This window comes from Podarcis filfolensis (assembly GCF_964270895.1).
Source record: "Podarcis filfolensis genome assembly, chromosome: 10".
Classification (NCBI taxonomy): domain Eukaryota; kingdom Metazoa; phylum Chordata; class Lepidosauria; order Squamata; family Lacertidae; genus Podarcis; species Podarcis filfolensis.
Window position 1 is genome coordinate 43,209,974 of NC_139612.1, and position 17,880 is coordinate 43,227,853.

The 17,880-nt window shown below is 40.6% G+C and overlaps 1 protein-coding gene across 12 annotated transcripts in view; it reads right to left on the minus strand.

Moving 5' to 3' along the window:
- The window catches only part of GRIN2B (glutamate ionotropic receptor NMDA type subunit 2B), a 291,546-nt gene that overhangs the window by 29,839 nt on the left and 243,827 nt on the right, over positions 1 to 17,880 (minus strand). For all 12 annotated transcript variants that reach the window (XM_083573738.1, XM_083573744.1, XM_083573745.1 and 9 more), the window contains 5 exons: positions 11,598 to 11,806; positions 10,837 to 11,008; positions 9,524 to 9,677; positions 7,745 to 7,870; positions 3,610 to 3,839 (listed from right to left, as the gene is read on the minus strand). In XM_083573738.1, the coding sequence (XP_083429864.1) occupies positions 3,610 to 3,839; positions 7,745 to 7,870; positions 9,524 to 9,677; positions 10,837 to 11,008; positions 11,598 to 11,806 (891 nt within the window). The remainder of the gene's footprint in view (positions 1 to 3,609; positions 3,840 to 7,744; positions 7,871 to 9,523; positions 9,678 to 10,836; positions 11,009 to 11,597; positions 11,807 to 17,880) is intronic.

Below are 17,880 nucleotides of genomic sequence, written 5' to 3' on the forward strand. Positions count from 1 at the left end.
TAGAGATGTGGGCCATAGTATACAATTTGAAGATTGGGAAAAACTGTGGAAAGATGGATTAAACTTTACAGCATGTACGACAATAAAAGAAAATGTCATGAAGATGTTTTATAGGTGGTATATAACACCTATAAAATTATCGAAAATGTACAAGGTTTGTAATAAGTGCTGGAAATGCAAAGACAAGGAAGGCTCCTTTTACCACATGTGGTGGGAGTGTAGAAAAGTGAAAGAATTCTGGGAAAAAATATATATTGAACTCAAGAAGATCCTAAAATATACGTTTTTAAAGAAACCAGAAATCTTCCTATTGGGGATACTAGGGAACGAGATACAAAAGAAGGATTGTAAATTTGTGTACTACGCGGTTACAGCAGCAAGGGTAACGCTAGCCCAGAAGTGGAAACAGCAGGAAATACCAACGGTGGATGAGTGGAGAGCAAAATTATTAGACTACGCGGAGTTGGATAAATTGACAGGAAAGATTAGATATTTAAGAGACCAAAAGTTCATTAAGGATTGGGGAAAATATGTAGATTACCTGGAATATATAAGTGAGGGACAAACAACGTTAAGGGGATTTAAAGAAGCATTGTGAAAGACGAAGAGTTATTGACTAAAGGGAATAGAAGAGAGAGAGATATATATTGTCAATATAAGCTAGGAAATGCGTAATCTTAATTATTACCACGAATGATTTACGGACAAGCTGAAGGAAGTCTTATAAGAGATGGAAATGTGAAATATCTGATGTGAAACATGTAACGTGTACTATTTTTTCTTCTTCTTCTTTTCTTTTTATTTTCTTCTTATTTTTTGTTTATCTTTTATTTGTAAATCAATAAAAATTCAAATATATAAGAAAGGATTTATAGGTGTGTGCGGCATTAGGGCCACATGGGGCTGAGGGGCCTCCAAGCCATTAGTGTGCCTTGTTATCTGAGAGGATAGCTTTGAAATGTGACTACAAGCAATGAATTGAGATGGTTGAATTCTAGCATTTTAGTTGTTTTGTTTCTACTGTTTGCTTCTCCTTCTTTCCAATTAAAATCAGTGGAGGCTGGTCCGTTAGGGCAGAGGTCACCAACCTGGTGCCCATGAAGGCCTTCATTGGCATCCCTGAAGGAGGTACCAGACTCAGAGCTTTCATTAAAAAAGAAGAAGTTTCTAGCCCTTCTAATAAGAAATTTATCAATCATAACATGCAGGTACCTTTCTGAATAATTTCTTTCAAATGAGCCAGCCTGGCTGTTACTGCCTCTCAATGTTTTTAGCCAATAAGTGAGGTCAGAGCTGTGACTGATACAGTAAGTTGTTTGGACCCCAGGCAATAGGAATCCATGCAGTGCTAACAGAGATGGATTTATAATGGTACAATTGCAGCAATTGCACCAGGGCTCATGGCAGCAGAAGACCCAAACACTGAGTTTTTATTTTTTTAAACAGTATGTCTTCAGCCCTTCTAGAAATAAAGCTACAAAGTGTAATGTGCAGACAGCCTTCAAAGCTGTGGGTTGCCAACCTGATGCAAACAGAGGGACGACTATAATCTATCTTCAAGCTCCGCAGCGTGAAGCATTTGCTGGAGTTGGAAGGACCCACCAACTTCCAACTCCCATTGGCTATGATACTAACTTCTCCCCTACTTTCTGGAAGGATTTGCCTGGGCGGCTGCTGTGGGACAAAATGAGAGGAGAGAAGAGGAGAGGAGAGGAGAGGAGAGGAGAGGAGAGGAGAGGAGAGGAGAGGAGAGGAGAGGAGAGGAGAGGAGAGGAGAGGAGTGATAGCTGCTACACCTCTGGTGTTGGGGGTGGGGGAAAGTGCCGAGACCATTTCACCTCCTCTTCTTTGGCTGCCCAGGGAAGGACTTTCTGAAAAGATGGGGAGCTAAGAATTGTGGAGGCAACACATACATAAAAAAATTGTTCAACTCCCTCTTCCAAATCAGGCAGATCTTTTTGTAATGAGAAAAGACAACAGGAATTCCAGCCACAGAACCCTTACGTTACATGAAGTTTGGCCATCTATCCAAGAACCTGAAATCCAGAATACACCTTAAGGTAAAGAATAGCCCATGGTTTGCTACAAATTGCATTTAATATCTCAAAAGGGAAGGGGAGGGACATAGGAAGAAAGGCCTTTCCCTCCAGGATTTGAATCTACCAACAATAATCCTGTGCTTCTTATATATGCTAATTCATCCATCAGCAACCACCGAAGACTCATCATCTTTGATGGTTTGTGAGGTTAAAATGGGACAGAATGAATAATAAAAAAGGCACTGAGAAGGTCACAAATATTACAGACATCTGTCTTGAGGACATCTAATCTAGGAGACCGTAGTGCCACCCTTGCAGCATATCAGACAAGCCTGGTTTGAACAAAGTATGATAAGATAATATTGTACTAATAAATATAATTATTGTTAAAAAATAAACCAATGCACTAATGATAAACTAGAGCTTACAACACTATATTCATCAATAGCTATGACCCATAAGCACAAGGAGTCCACCTCTGTGACCACAAGCCAGTGACCTCTGTCTAATGTTGCTGCACAGCCCAGCCTACCATAAAACATCTGCATCTATAATTCACACAATTAAAAATAATAATCAGGAAATGAGAGCAAGGAAGAAAAAAATATTAAGAAAATGGGTGAGGGAAGATTTCCTTTCAGGGTTGCATCCCCATCCCTCATTCACCGATAACAGCAGAGCCCCAAATTATCAACTACATTGTAACTACATTAACTTGCATGAGGGTATTTTTTTCTCTCCAGCCTAAGTACTTCCAAATATAGCTATTTAGCTGATATTCTTCCATTTTCTGAAGCTTCATGCTAAAATATATAACCTATCGCTGCAATCCTGTGCACACTTATTTGGGAGTAAAGCCAATTGAATATAGCGGGATTTCCATATAACTATGCATAGGAGTGGGCTATTGTGTATGGGGTGTGTGTGCTTAAATCCTATTTCTGCCATGGACTTAAGCATATCAGTGTCTGTTCCTCCTCTTTACAGGGAAGATAATAATAACCTCTCAGAGCATTGCTGTGCAGCACTTCTCAGCTTGTGAGAAATTCCTACAGAAACTGGAAAGCAGGAGAACAAAATCAGCCAAAGACAAAATGTTGTATTTGTCATACTTGCCCCAAGCAGAGTTCAAGTGGATTACAGGGTAGCAGAAGGAATGGGAGGCAGAGCACTAGTTTATTAGTTCACAGTTGCTAAGAAGAGAGCAGGCACATTCTATTTCTTTGCCCAGTCAAGATATATACACAATCTGGTTTTATCAGGGAGGTCGTTTCAGTTCTCCTGGCAACTGTTCATACAGTTATAGGATGCCAACACATAGGGATGCTCACTTTATACTTTGAGAAACTTGGGTTTAGATATTCACAAATCAATTAAAAAACACACACAAAATAAAATTAAAAAGTTTTCTTATTATTTGAATTATCATGTTATTTATTACTGACATCATAAATTAAATTATGGCTGCATTATTGCTAACCAAGCTCAGGGTGCACTCAATTAAAATCAGAGAAGAAGCAAAAGGATTTCATGACAAGGAAGCAACCCTCTGAGGTTGCAAATGCATTACCTTTTTGTCGCTCAGCCCAGACACCTGGTCTACATACTCCTCTTGGATCATGAAGGCAGCCAAATTGGCAGTGTAACTGGCCAGAAAGATGACAGCAAAGAAGGCCCACACAGACACCATGATCTTGCTTGTAGTTCCCTTGGGATTCTGCACTGGCACAGAGTTGTTGAATACCAGGCCCCACAATAGCCAGATAGCTTTGCCAATGGTGAAAGAAGGACCACCAGGCTCTGAAATGACCAAAAACAAAAGCAAAAATAGTGATCAGACTGGCAAAGTCCGTCATTCCAAGTAGTTAGTACAAAATCCTGACTATTTTCTCTTACACATCACTTTGTCTGATTGCGCAAACATAGGTTGGTATATTGGAAGAATCCCATAAATTTGCACACTTTTCTTCCTCTCTTCCTCTGTTCTTCCTGGTTAATATCAACTAATTTACAGCAGAATTCTAACCATGTCTGCTCAGAAGTAAGCCCCAACAGGACCTACTCCCAGGTAAGTGTCCATAGAATTGCAGTGTTAAATCTGAAGAGGTAAAATAGCAGTTGGCTTCTAAAACAGAGACTGAAACCAGGGTTAGACGTTTGCTTCAATCTCTGGTTTAGAAGCTAACTATGGTCAGTGGTAACTGTTCTTATGCCAGGTCAGATGTAGCAATGAAACCTTGTAGTTAACACTAACCAGAGAAAGAAAGGGAAATTCATGCAGCTGGAGGAAGTTGGGAGACAGCACAACCTTGTTGGATGTTCCCAGTTATCAAAGCATGCTTTGGCAGTGTGATAGGTCAGTGGTAGGCTTCAGGTTTCATGGCAGAGCCAATCAGTTATCAGCCAATAGGCTTCCCAGTCCCCCATGTAACTGAAGAAAGAAGTCATGTTTGGGGAGAGCCTGACTAGTGTTCTGGGAGGGGGAACTCCTTTTTACTACTCTAAAACAAAACAAAACAAAAAGGATGTGCTCTCCAACCCTAGAAAGGGAAAGCACATCAAAAATAATAAAAATTATTGAAAAACACTTGGCACTGCTGATGTTCACCTGTTGTCTTTTGAGGGATAGATGAGTGTTCTTGGGGTTGAATGATCCTCTAACAAAAAGTAAAAACAGTCCCCAAGAAAGCACAACTCTAAAAGCTGAACTTTAAAAAGTACAGAAAATTGTGTTAACATAGTAAATGAGTGAGGGTGGGGTGTGTTGCTCATCTCTATTTGTTGTGACACTGACATTTAGGTGGGTACAATGGAATTCCAGTGGCCACATTCTGCACAAAGGACAACAATTTGCATTCCCCATCCACAAAATGCTGTAGGTGGAACGCAGGGGAAATGTGACAGTCCTGTAGCAGAAAAGTGTCTTAAATAAATATGCCTGGATCCCACAAAATAAATGAGTAAAAGGACCCTAATGTTCTGTGGGAAACCCGGAAACGAATCTACCCTTGGCTGCTCAGCTCAGTGGGTGACCTTGGGCAACTCACCTAGTCATCATCTTCTGGTTGCTGTGAAGCTAAAAGGTCATTTTGAGTACCTCAGATGAAGGGTGAGGTATAACAAAATGTCATCTGCCTTAACAATACACGCATGCATTTTTGTTTATCCAAACGTTATCGTAAATAGAGTCACTGAAGCGACTAACTCCGCAAGCCACTCCTGCAACCTAAACTGCAACAGGGAGGAAGCGATACACGTGCCTCCCCGTAAGATGAAAGTATGCAGTGCTGCTCTCTGAGTCTTGGCATACTTATGTATGACTTGCAAATAGAGGCACACATAAATCTTTTTCACATCACGAGTTTTAGACATTCAGGAGCACTCCCATGAGTAAAACAGAAATTTCATGATGCCCCTAGCTCTATAACAAATTGTGGCATTTGGTATCATAGCTATTGTTGTTCTGTTAAGTAAGTGTGAGCACAGGTTTTCAAAAGTTCTTTAAGTCCTACAAGGTCACTGTGATCTAAACAACTAGAAACATCCATGCAATGAAGTACAAGGCCAAGAGAGTTCCTTCACACAGCTGCTCTTTTCCCGTCTGCATTTTAATGGAACTAACTCAAACCAAGTTCACAGAGTCTATTAGTTATGCTTATTAATGCAGGCTTATGTGCCACAACTCCAGCTGACTTTCAATAAGAATTGAATGAATGTATCTGATGGCAAATCTGGCTCCCACATATGCAATGCAGATGAGATAAGTTATTATGAGAAACATTCATTTTGCATTTTTGGGCTTTTTGAATACTTAACAGTGAAGCATTTCATCAACATTTATTTTTGCATGCAAATTAATTTATCTCTGTATTGATGTTTATAATTTGCATTTTAAAAATTTGAGGAAGCGAGTAAGGAACTTTTAAAGGAAACTTTTAAAGGGAAAATGGATAAATAAAATAAAACTTTAAACTAGCTCCACTGCATAATTGCAAAGAAACACTGTTGAACATTGCTCATTTTCAGTTTTGCATGTTCTATATTTGCTGCTGCTTCTTCCAGAATCACCATAGGTTTATAAAGCAAGAGTACCTTTTCAGGATACCTTAACAGTTAAGATAAGATTATCATCCTCAATGACTACACAGAAGTAAGTCCCATTGAGTTGCATGGGCTAACATCATGTGGACTATGCAAACAGCTGCAAACACACAGTGAACTCTGTGTAGCATTTGGTATCCAGAAAAAACACACATGAACATATCCATATTGGCCTTGTGCAATGCATGTTTTTCATAACAATGTATGTCATCATTTCACATATAGAATCCAGTTTTGCCCCAAATAATTCATTCAAGCTATTCACCATTCACATCTGTTCTGCTACCTGTACTAAAAATATGTGCATGGTGTGTATACAGAAATTTCAGCATGAACATCTTCATGAATATTCACAACTCTGCATACATCTCCTTAGATATGTGCATTGGTCCATGTATGCTGTCCACAGCTTGTGGACAACAGCTCCCTTTGGCATGACTATACATAAAGCTCTGACTAAATTTCCATTTCAAAATATCTTTTCTTCAGGGCTCAGAAACTTGGTGGCATAGATACGTTCAGGGCAAATTTGAGAAGCGGGTAAAACGATTTTCACACAAATATCTCAGTTCAAGCATCTTCATATTTTCAGCCTGTGGGTAAACCAGAAGGTCTTACGTAGGGGGCCATTTCACAGCTCAACGAAGCCAAGGGAATATACCAGTATCTTACCAGCATCCAAGTGCTTTCACTTATTTTCTGTATTCTGCCTTTGCCCTTCACTCATAAATCAACTCTCTAATCAGACAGCTTTGCACCTTTTGCTCCCTGTCCCCCCGCAACTACTCCATCTACATCCCCCACCCACCCGAGGATATTAAATTAATGGTTAATATGTCTCAAATTTATGGAGGCAGTAGAGTATGACAGTGGAGATGGTTTGTCGTTTCTGCTGCTTCAAGCACCCCTAGATTGCTGTAACTTCCTTATCCCTGTCCTTCTTCTGACACACAATCTAGATGTGAATTAATTTGCAAGGGGTTAATGTGCAGAGGTTCTCCATTAGGCACTTTGGGTGAATCTCTGAAAGGAAATAATTCCATTAATGCAATTAGTGTAATGAGAGATAGATGAATGTAACATTACATAGCTTTGTAATATCATCATCATCATTGTCGTCATGTAAATTTCCAGTTATACAGCCAAGGCAAGCAGAACCAAAGTAGGAAAAGCAATCAAGGGTTGCAAATTTATTACGTTAAAATTCATATGCATGACAAAATTTGCAAAATTTTGCACATTTGCTGGGTACCAATTCAAATGTGAACAGTTGTCCAAGGGAATATATATTTCAGTTTAACAAAGTAGCATGTTTACTTTGGAGAAATTATGAGCAAACACACATAGGGTCAGGCAGATAATTTCAGGTCAGCTGGAAATTAGTGGTTCTGTATTGTGAGCCATGCAAATGCCCAATCGTCCAAAGAGATCCATTTAAATTTTCTGCTGTTAGTGAACCTATTGATTCAACTTCTTTCCTTGTTTACCCAGAGAAAATACAAAATCTGTAAATGGTTGACATATATGCAGGAGGAGGATAAAATGAAGCCAAGCTAAACAAGCAAGACCATAATCGTTGCATGTTGAGAGATATGTCTCCTTACCTCTGCCATCAGCCAGACACCGGTTGTATCCCACAGGGCTGAAGTACTCAAAGACAAAGACCGCCACCGCAGAGATTATAAGCAGCATTACAAACATCATCACCCATACATCAGCACTGAATGGCTCTAAAGAGAAAAAGACAGAAAATTTGTAGGTACTTTTCCATCCTACCCCAAAATACAAGCCAGCCCCATCAGTGGAAGCCAAGTGCAAGGACTTCTACTTATGGAAAGGGCCTTTCCCCCTCGTCTCCTCATGCTGCCCCCTAGGGAGGAGAGCTGGTATTGTTCCATCTGGCAGGCAGAAATGCTTATGTGGGTGGAAAGATTGGAAGAGCCCATCATTAAATTCCACCCAGAACTGATTTGGTTACTGTTTCTTTACAGTTACTGTTATTCTAAATGGCAGTTGCTTTCAGGTACAGAACTTACACAGGAGTGAGTTTTTGCCAGCACCTTACGGTATATAATGAAGGGGTCAGGTGAGCTTCCCCGGAGAGAGCATCCCACAAGCGAGAAACTACTGCAGAAAAGGCCAGTTCTTGTATTGCCACCCTCCAGAACTCACACAAAGAAGGGCCTCGGGCCCTTCTTGCAGGCTCTGGGTGGGTTAGTATGGGGAGAGGTAAAGGGACCCCTGACCATTAGGTCCAGTCGTGGCCGACTCGGGTTGCGGCGCTCATCTCGCTTTATTGGCCGAGGGAGCCGGCATACAGCTTCTGGGTCATGTGGCCAGCATGACTAAGACGCTTCTGGAGAACCAGAGCAGCGCACGGAAACGCTGTTTACCTTCCCGCCAGAGAGGTACCTATTTATCTACTTGCACTTTGAGGGACCGAGCAACGGGAGCTCACCCCGTCGTGGGGATTTGAACCGTCGACCTTCTGATCGGCAAGTCCTAGGCTCTGTGGTTTAACCCACAGCACCACCCACGTCCCATGGGTTAGAGGTGGTAATAAGCAATTGCAGTACTTTGCAATATGTTCTAGTGGTCCTGCCTTTGAAATGTGTTCAAAATACTGCTTTCAGGCTGATGTTGGGATCCTGTTGTCTGGAGCACGTGACTCCATTGTTAGTCACTCTGCTTTGACTCTCAGCCTGGTTTAACCCAGGCTCTGGAACTCTCTGCCCCAGAAAGCCAGCCTAGTCCTTTCCCTTTCTGTAGACTGGCACAGAGTGCCATATTGATGTAGATCCTCAGAATGGAAATGCACTAGCCAGTTAAGAATTAGTATCTAGTTTTTTTGTCAGTATATTTTCTCTGCTGCTATTGTGATTTCATTTGATTTTTTAAAGTTTTATGCTGCTTTGAGGGCTTTGCACACAAAAAAGGCTTATAAACTTCAAAAAAGAAAGCAAGAAAGAGACTCTGCCTTCACTTTTTTGGATATAAGGCAAAGTGATAGGAAAAGCTTCTTCTGAACGTCTGCATGTCATATTGCTGGGATGCCAAATGGTCAACTCCGGGCTTTGGGAAGCAAAGATCAGGGGAAAGCTGAAGAAATGTATTTGAACATAATTAAACTTCTAGTTCTGGAACCTGGGACCAATATTTTTGAAGTTATTTGTTAGTATTCTCATTTTCACATCTAGAACCTGGTTCTGAAATCTAGTTCAGGATTGAACTTCAGGGTGTATAAAGTTTCTTTCAAGCAGTATGTGTGTGCTGTTTGTCTTTTAAATTAGAAAAAGAACAGCAAACATTCTGGTTGTTTTTCTTAAAATATTTTCCCCTGCACTTTGCCTCAATATAAATATATATAATTTTAAAAACTTTACCTAAAAAGGCAGAAGGTGAGACAGTCCCATTGCTTCGCGACACCATTACACTAATGCCTGTCTCAATGAAGGGTACAGAAAAGTCTACCACTTCTGAGCGTTCTGCATTTATGGTGAGGGATCCCACTGCCATATAGGCACGTTTGTCAACCACCTGAGACAAGGAGACAGAAAAATAGTTAATGCAGAGACTAGAGTCTAGCATGCAGGAGCTGGAACCTGTTCAAGAATAAAGGATGCTTTTGGGTAAGTTAAAACAACGACAGGATGCGACACATTCATAAGGTTTTGTATATATGAGGCAGGAAGGGAGAAAGCAAGGGCAAATGGTGTTGACATCACATTTGGAAATGGGAACTGGGAAAGATAAAGGAAAAAGAAAGTAGGAGGAAGGTGGCACATTGTGCAATAAGAGAGGAGAAAAAGAGTGGCAGGCTAGCTAAGGATTATTTCACATCATATTTGAACATTCAGAATGGAAGGTCAGATCAGTGAAAGGAAAAAAATAATTCCTTTGAAGGACCATCCTTGTTTTCCATTTCCCTGGAAAACAACAGTCCTCCCCACAAGTGTGCCCTTTTAAGGCAACCAATTGGTTGTGGGTTGGTTTCGGTATTTGTATACACACATATGTACACATACCTGCAAAACACTTTGGGTGTTGGGATCAGAGACGATGTACATTTAGGAACAACATAGGAGGCTGCTTTATGCTGAATTAGACCACTGATCCATCTAGCTCAGCACTGTCTAAACTGACTGGCAGCAGCTCTCCAGGGTTTCTGGCAGGGATGTCTCCCAGTGCTACCTGCAGATGTCAAGGGTTGACCCTGTGACTGAGCTGTTGCCCACAGATTTAGAGACTTGGAGGAAGGTGGCAAAAATCCTTTAAACTTTACAGTTGTATATACTGGTGTTTCCCTTTGTGTTATTGCATGTCATACCTCGCATCACCTCCTCCATCAAACGCATGCTGAGAAATACTCTGGCAGTAAATGGACCACAAGCAGCAGAAAACAACATTATTTCTATTGCTCTTCATTTCCTGCTTGTTCCAGAAAATATTTTTCCTTACATTTGCTTTTATATTAAAAAAAACCCATGTAAATATCATATAACTTCACAAATTTGCTTGGTGATAATTCCAAGATGATAATTTTTCCCAATGGCAAAATTCAAATTGCTACACAGATTTGGAAAGCATGACTCAATTTCTGCCCCAAGAACAAGTATCATCCGGCCATAGGGGGGAAATAATTCATTCAGTCTGCTGGTGAGCCTGTAAGTAAAAGCAGGTACCTTTCATGGCTTACCTCGCCTATCATTCCATTCCATGTTCCATTGATCTTCTTCCCATGTTTACCATTGGTTACCAAGTAAAGGTCATAGGTGAACTTGACAAACTTGGAGATTTTCTTGAGAATATCAATACAAAACCCTTTGCAACATTTCTTGGTGTACGCAGTCTCCTCATCCGTCTTGTTGCTAAACAGCCACAACAAAAAGTGATTAAGTGTAACTGATAAATGATATTTTAAAACTAAAAACAAAAACATATGGCCCATTTTTTTCCATCATGCTGCACTCAGAAAGTGGATTTAATCTTGAGAAATTCCATATGATCCTTGAAAAACACAGAACTACCATGTTTAGTTCCAAATTCAAACTTTGTGTGGCATTCTCAGCAGAAACTGAATGTTATAAGCAGAAATTTTGAAAATATATTCTTGTCATTTTTCTTTTTTCATCTTCTTCCTTTTTTTTAGACAAAGGTGCTAATTTCCAACAAAAATGTGATTTGGACAATTTTGATCTGTGCTAGAATTTAGAATTGTTGAAAATTGACTACTGTTATCCCCTACTTCTTTCCTTGGCTACTCTCTCTTTCATTCTCCATTACATCCCTAGCTGAAAACTCTGCTTGATGTTTTGCTGAATGAGCCAAGCTGACTGGAACGTTGAATTAGTGGCAAGTGGCAACAAAGCCAGCCTGAGACAGTCCAGCTGGCTTTGCTGCTGTGGAGAGAAACATGCTAGGAGGAATCAGCTGGAGAAAGATCCTGTTGGCACTTACTCTGTCACATTTCTTTTTTGGCATGGGACAGTGTTTCTCATACAGGTACCGCTTAGGGGGTCCACATTTTCCACAATGACAAACGGTGCTTCTTCTAGGGTCACTATGCTAAGATGGTCGTCCGCACGCTCCTCACTGTCAGGGTAAAGCTCAGAACGTGGCCACACATAATACTTCATCTTGAGACGCTTGTCCTTCCACCATCCCACCTGAAGCAATGGAAAAACAGAAAGAGATCATTGCTAAAACCATCACCCCAAATTACAGTCCACATGGTCAGCTGAACTTTGTAGAAATACATGGAAACTGAATGTCTGGATTAATTAATTTTAAAACTACGCACTAATCCCTGATCCAAAAATGAAGCCGGTCTTAATGAAGCAGCAGCATCATCCCATTAAAACCCACTGAAACAAAAGGCCTCAGTTGTTTCTCAAAAGACAAGCAGCGACAGGGCCAAACACACATGCACAACCCTCAGGAAGGTGTCACACAAAAAGAGCTCTGTCTCTTATGCCCAAGTCCAACAGCAAGAAGGCTTGGAACAGGGCTCAGAAGTAGATCTCAGTGCTTTGATCAGGTTCATATGGGAGTAGGTGATTACTGAGATTCCCTGGCCTTAGACCATTCAGGGCCTGAAACATTAAAGTCAGCACCTTGAATTTAGAAACAAACTGGTAACCAGTGGAACATCAGAATAATAGGATCTAACTTGCAAACTCCATTTAGAACTCTGGAAGCTGCTTTCTCAACCATCTTCAAAGGTAGTGTACATTACAATAATCTAACCTGGGAGCAACTAAGGCACAAGGATAAATGGCCATGCCCAGTTTCTCCAGAAAAGGGAACAGCTGCAGATTAGCTTGAAGCTTTTAAGAAGATTCCTGGTCATGATGGCACTGCTCCCTGGACATCCAGGAGCAAAGCTGAATGCTGACTTTAAGAGGAATGTAACCCCTGCTTCTGTGTGAAGTACTTGAATGGGATGTTACCACAGCTAACACTACATTGCAAAGATAAAGGTTTTCCATGTTCCCTGGCTGAATTATTATTATTATACCTATTATACCTTTAATAAACACCCATTTAAGATTTTGCTACAAAAATGTAAAAAAAGAAAAGAAAAAAGAATATATTGTTCAGTTTTCTGCAACACATGACAATATTTTATCAGGAAGCTTAAATAAGCTTAGTTTTATGCTAATATGTATGACATTATGAACCTTCATCTTCCATTAATACCCAAAGTAAGTTCCTGGGAACTTGACATTACTGTGTTTTCTACATTGAGTACTAGATATAGAAAAAATATTTCTTTGAAATTGGTTCTGATCCATTCACAAGTTGACATTTTTAGGACTAATGCTCCTTGAGGTGCAATATTCCCCACAGAAAGTCCAGAATACCTATCAATAATGCTTTCAGACATGAAAAGTCCTGCCTTTGTGCCCATTATTTCCATCACCATTGACACTAATTACTGCCTTGGTTAGCACATATGAGACAAGAGGGCACAGGCTGAACAAACTCCCCTATATTTTGTGGCTGTGGCTCCCTCAACCTCCACCCACTGGGTTTTGGTCAAGGCAAGGTGAATACGGGAGCAGTGTGGGTGGAAGACTAAAGTGAACTTTGGTTGCTCACTCTTTACCTGCTTTGTGGGCTTTAATTCCTCATGCCTGTCAGTTCACCCTCTTCCACTATTGCATCTGATGTTTTAGAATCACTGGACAAAAGCACTTGTTATAGCCTCTTTGGATGTCAAAGGTTACGTCAGTATAATCAAGGATTTTTGGGTATTCTGAATTTAACAGCACCCAGATCATTAAATATTTATTGCTCTTTTAAAAAAATAATATCAAATTAAGGTTTCAAAAAGAGAGAGAGAATCCAATGTGGGCTTAGTAAACAAGTTATTTCAAGAAAGGAATAAAAGTCATTTACAGGCATAGGTGTCCTGCTTACTCAGGATCCCAAAGGGTTTACAGAGGACTTGAACAGTCAAATCCATAGGTATTACAAGAATTATGATAGGTGGGTCCGACATTCTCCTGAGTAGGCAATAAAATACATTGTAGTGTTATGAATTTTGGGTTTGTTTAGAAGCCTAGAAACTCATCTTGGCATATGTGTGCAGTGTGGAATGTGTTGCACAATGTATGGAGGTGATACTAAGTAAAATGTTGCTAAAACCTTCAGTTGCTGGTGGAAAGTTTAAACACTTTGATGGACTTCCACGTGCACAAACCTCCATTACAGAATCCCACATGTGTGGCAGGTGCATCTAAACATTTAACCACAGGGGCAACAGGAAGCCCCTATCGGTCTCTTCACAACAACAGCACCCAGTTTTAGGTGGTGGGGCTGGTAAGACTCCCTTAGCCCTGACCATATAGTTGGGTCATGTAGATGTTCTACAAAACCACGTGGGATATGTTCAAGGACAAGCAAACATATAGTGGAAAACCACAACTGTTAAATGCTTCACATGACAGGGGGTGCTCCAATCTGCAGTACAAAGGGTGCTCAGACTCTGTGCTAGCAGCTTTTGGCAAATATGGCAGTGTGTGCAAGCTGACACACTACAAACAAGGAACTTTGTGTGGCTACAATCCCTTCAAGACATCAGGCAAGTACCTCCAGATGGCTGAGTGAACATTTAAAGAGCATTTCTGTGTCATGATGAAGTCTCAGAGTTTAAATGATTAAGGCAACATCCAGTCACCTGTCGACAGCAAACTATCAACTGAAAGAACCCAGAAATAAGTATTATTAGGCAAAGAGGTTCTGACTGCATGGTTACAATCCTATGTATGCTTACTTAGAAATAAGTGACTTGGAACTGAGTAGGGCTCACTACTGAGGATCTTGGTGTGAGAGACATTCCTTTCCTTTCTTTTTAGGGTATATCAGACATCACATCATTTTAGATGAGAAAAGCATAGCAAGGACATGAGTACAGCAAACACAGCATTCTACAACCTGACAATCTGTTTGCATACCTATGAGAGGAGTAATGAAATATGAAAAAATCATTCCATTCCAATAAGCCTCATATCAATTGCCCAAAGTAGAGGGAAAGGGAAAGTTGTATGTGTGTGTTGGACCAGGTAAATACCACTGACACAAGTTAACATTTCGTATTTAAATGAACACTTTAGCACTTCTAACAGGCAGATTTGAGTCTCTAAATGTAGGCTACAGATATCATGTTAAAAACTCCTTCCTCACAGAACTGGATCGGAAGAGAGGATCCCCATTCGTTTTTGAGATGGATAATGCATTTGCATGGATATGAACATGCATGACTGACTCTTATAAAAACAGGGGAAAGATCTGAGGGGGAGGCACTGTGGAAGGGGGGAAATATCCAAAGTAGCATTTAATATTATATGCAATTCGGAGGGTGCAATGTGTTACAAAGATGGCACTATTACTAACAGAATTAAAAGTCACATTTTTCAAGGCAAAGTAATTAAAAGCTAAGGCTTCCAATTAAAATAATAATGATAATTCTGAAAGGTTGTACAAACAAAAGGAAAGCATTCTGGAATCCCTGCAGATTTTGAGCTAGCAGTAAGTGCATTGTTACAGCCATGGCTTTCGCACTGCACCAGCTCACCTTCTAAGTGGTAACTCCCTGTGCAATTCTTGGAAGTCACCCTTGTAAACCTGTAAACCTCCTGTTTAGGGAAGTACAGCTGAGAATGTCCCCTGTCTGAAACCCTTGAGAGCCCCTGCATTTTGGTGTACAGACAATAATGAGCTACGTGGACCAACGTTCTGACTTGGCGTAATACAGCATAAGATTCCTATGGACCTGGAACTTTGGGGCCTTTGCAAAGAAAGCAGGTTCCCACAACATTTTTATATATGCTTGACTCATTTCATGCACTTGCACACATTGAATTGGTCTTCTAATTGTTCAATCTGTCCAAATCAATCGTTATCACCCACTGGAAATCTCAAGATGAGCTGACTGAACTGGAATGAACAGCGGCAACTGGGCATGTGCTAAATCACTCACCAGACTGGTTCAGTTTGCAGAAATCCATTTGTGTTGATCTTACCATGTGCAAAAGGAATAACGAGAAGCACCCCCAAGTAACTTTATTCATTGCCTGACTCATCCTGAGTACCCTGTTCAGTCAGTCAAGCTATGTTTTATGCAACCCAGTGGATGCTCTGCTTTTAGTTGGAAGCCCCTGTTGGCGGCATCTCTGCTATTCTTTATGCCACCACTATTAGAGCCACACATCATCAAAGAGGTCAGCATGCAACAGTTGGAGAAGGAGTATGTAGAAAATCTGTTTACAAACACTTAGGGTAATTAATTAACCATGTTGGTCAAAGGAGATTAATATTGGTGGAAGCTTCGCATGCAGAATTAATTAAAATGAAAAGTGCTCCTCCACAAGCTTCAAGTTCACCTTTCAGCAGCACCTGGCAAAATCTCTCTTTTTCACTACACCTGCAAAACAGGTGATGGTTATTAATGGGCTTTAAATTTTGCAGAACAGGACAGCTACAGAGCTAAAGAGATCGCTGCTTCTTCACATTCGCATAGCACCTAACAAAGTGGATGTGCAGGAAATAAATGTCCTTAAGAGGAAATGTCATTATTTAGTTCTCATCTCTCACTTCTTTCAATAAAATAATCACTTCCCAGAAATGCATTCTCCATATCACCCCCGATTGACATTTATGCAACTCTTGCCAATTTGTTTAAAAGACATTAATTATGGGTTTCCTTATTTATTGCTCCATTTGCATGCTTTCTGCGGCTGCTGAAATCATGCCCTCTGACCTAATTAGCCGAGGAGTTTAACAAGGTAAACTTTAAAAGCTTCTATGTTTAGCACAATGGATCAAATATGGTGGCACAAAAGTGATAAGGACTACAGGAGTCATATGTTGTGCACCCTTAAATTATTCTTGATGTCTTTTGGTATCTTATGGCAAGCAAGCTCACAAATATTCCTGAAGACAGGCCATGTGGTTTCCTGTTCAGGATGGTAGAATCCTTACAAGTAGTGAAAACTAATAGAGTTTAATTTATAATAAAGGCTTTGTTGACAGCATTCCTATACTGTGCTATAAGCCCTCATGTAGATGTTCAAAGAGAATTAATGCTATCATTACTGCTTCACCCTGTGTAAATTGGGGGTCTTCTGGTGATAGATTGGAACTCACAACTGGGCTGCATCAGTAGCCCTACCACCATATACATACATAGTAAGTAATTTTAAAAGTAGATTTCATGTGGTGTGCTTAAGCAAGGGTTGGCCTTCGATCTACAAGTTGAAGGCCTTTATGTGGAGTTTTCTCCTCTTCTCATAATTCTAGAATTTGGCATCATACAATGAAATTTATTGCAATAGTGCCATTGCACTTGGAGTCCTGCTTGAAGGCTCCTCATGGACATCTGGTTGGCCACCGTGAGTAAAGGGTGCTGGACTAGATGGGCATTTTGAATGATTCCAGCAGAGCTTTTCTTATATACTTAAATAGATTCGGGACAGGCAGAAGCAAGGGCTTCTCCCACCACATAGAATCATTGTATGGAATTCATTGCTACAAGATGAAATAGTGTCCCCTAACTTCTGATACCTTTAGACTAGGCTCAGGGCTTAGCCACACTTCTGTTTGACCCGATGCTTTCCTGCAGTTTAGCACTGAATCAGAGCAAACAGCAATTGGTTTTTCCTCTCTGACCTGTGCCTAGAAAGCACAAGACAGGTGTCAGAGCTGCCAAGAGTGTCAGAGCAATGTCTTCTTGGCCAGACAACAAAAACTATGCCAGGCAGCCCCTTGCAGCCATGTAGGTGTGGGAATGTGACCTCGCATGTGTTCAGTCAGGTTCAGACCAAGATTTAGACCACCTGTGCTCTAGCCATTGATCCTCCTGTTTCATCGCAGGCAGCTATCACTAGAGCACCAAGCTGACCTATGTGCTTCACAGCAACAGTGTGGGCACTCATGTTGATGCCTTTATGCAAAAGTTTCCAGGATTTCAGAGGTTGGACTAGATGACCCTCATGGTCCCTTCCAACTCTACAATTTTATGATTCTATGAATCTCACCATCCCACAATGTGACAAGAGACTTGGCAGGAGTTGCAGCCTTGCCAGCTGAGAATTCACACACACACACACACACACACACACACACAAAACATTCAGGAATCCCTCATATTTCATAAGTGCAGGCCATCTCAATAGCTCTCCCTATCCTGCAGCATAAAGTAATTCAGCCCAAACCTCAAAGTACATATATTAAGGGA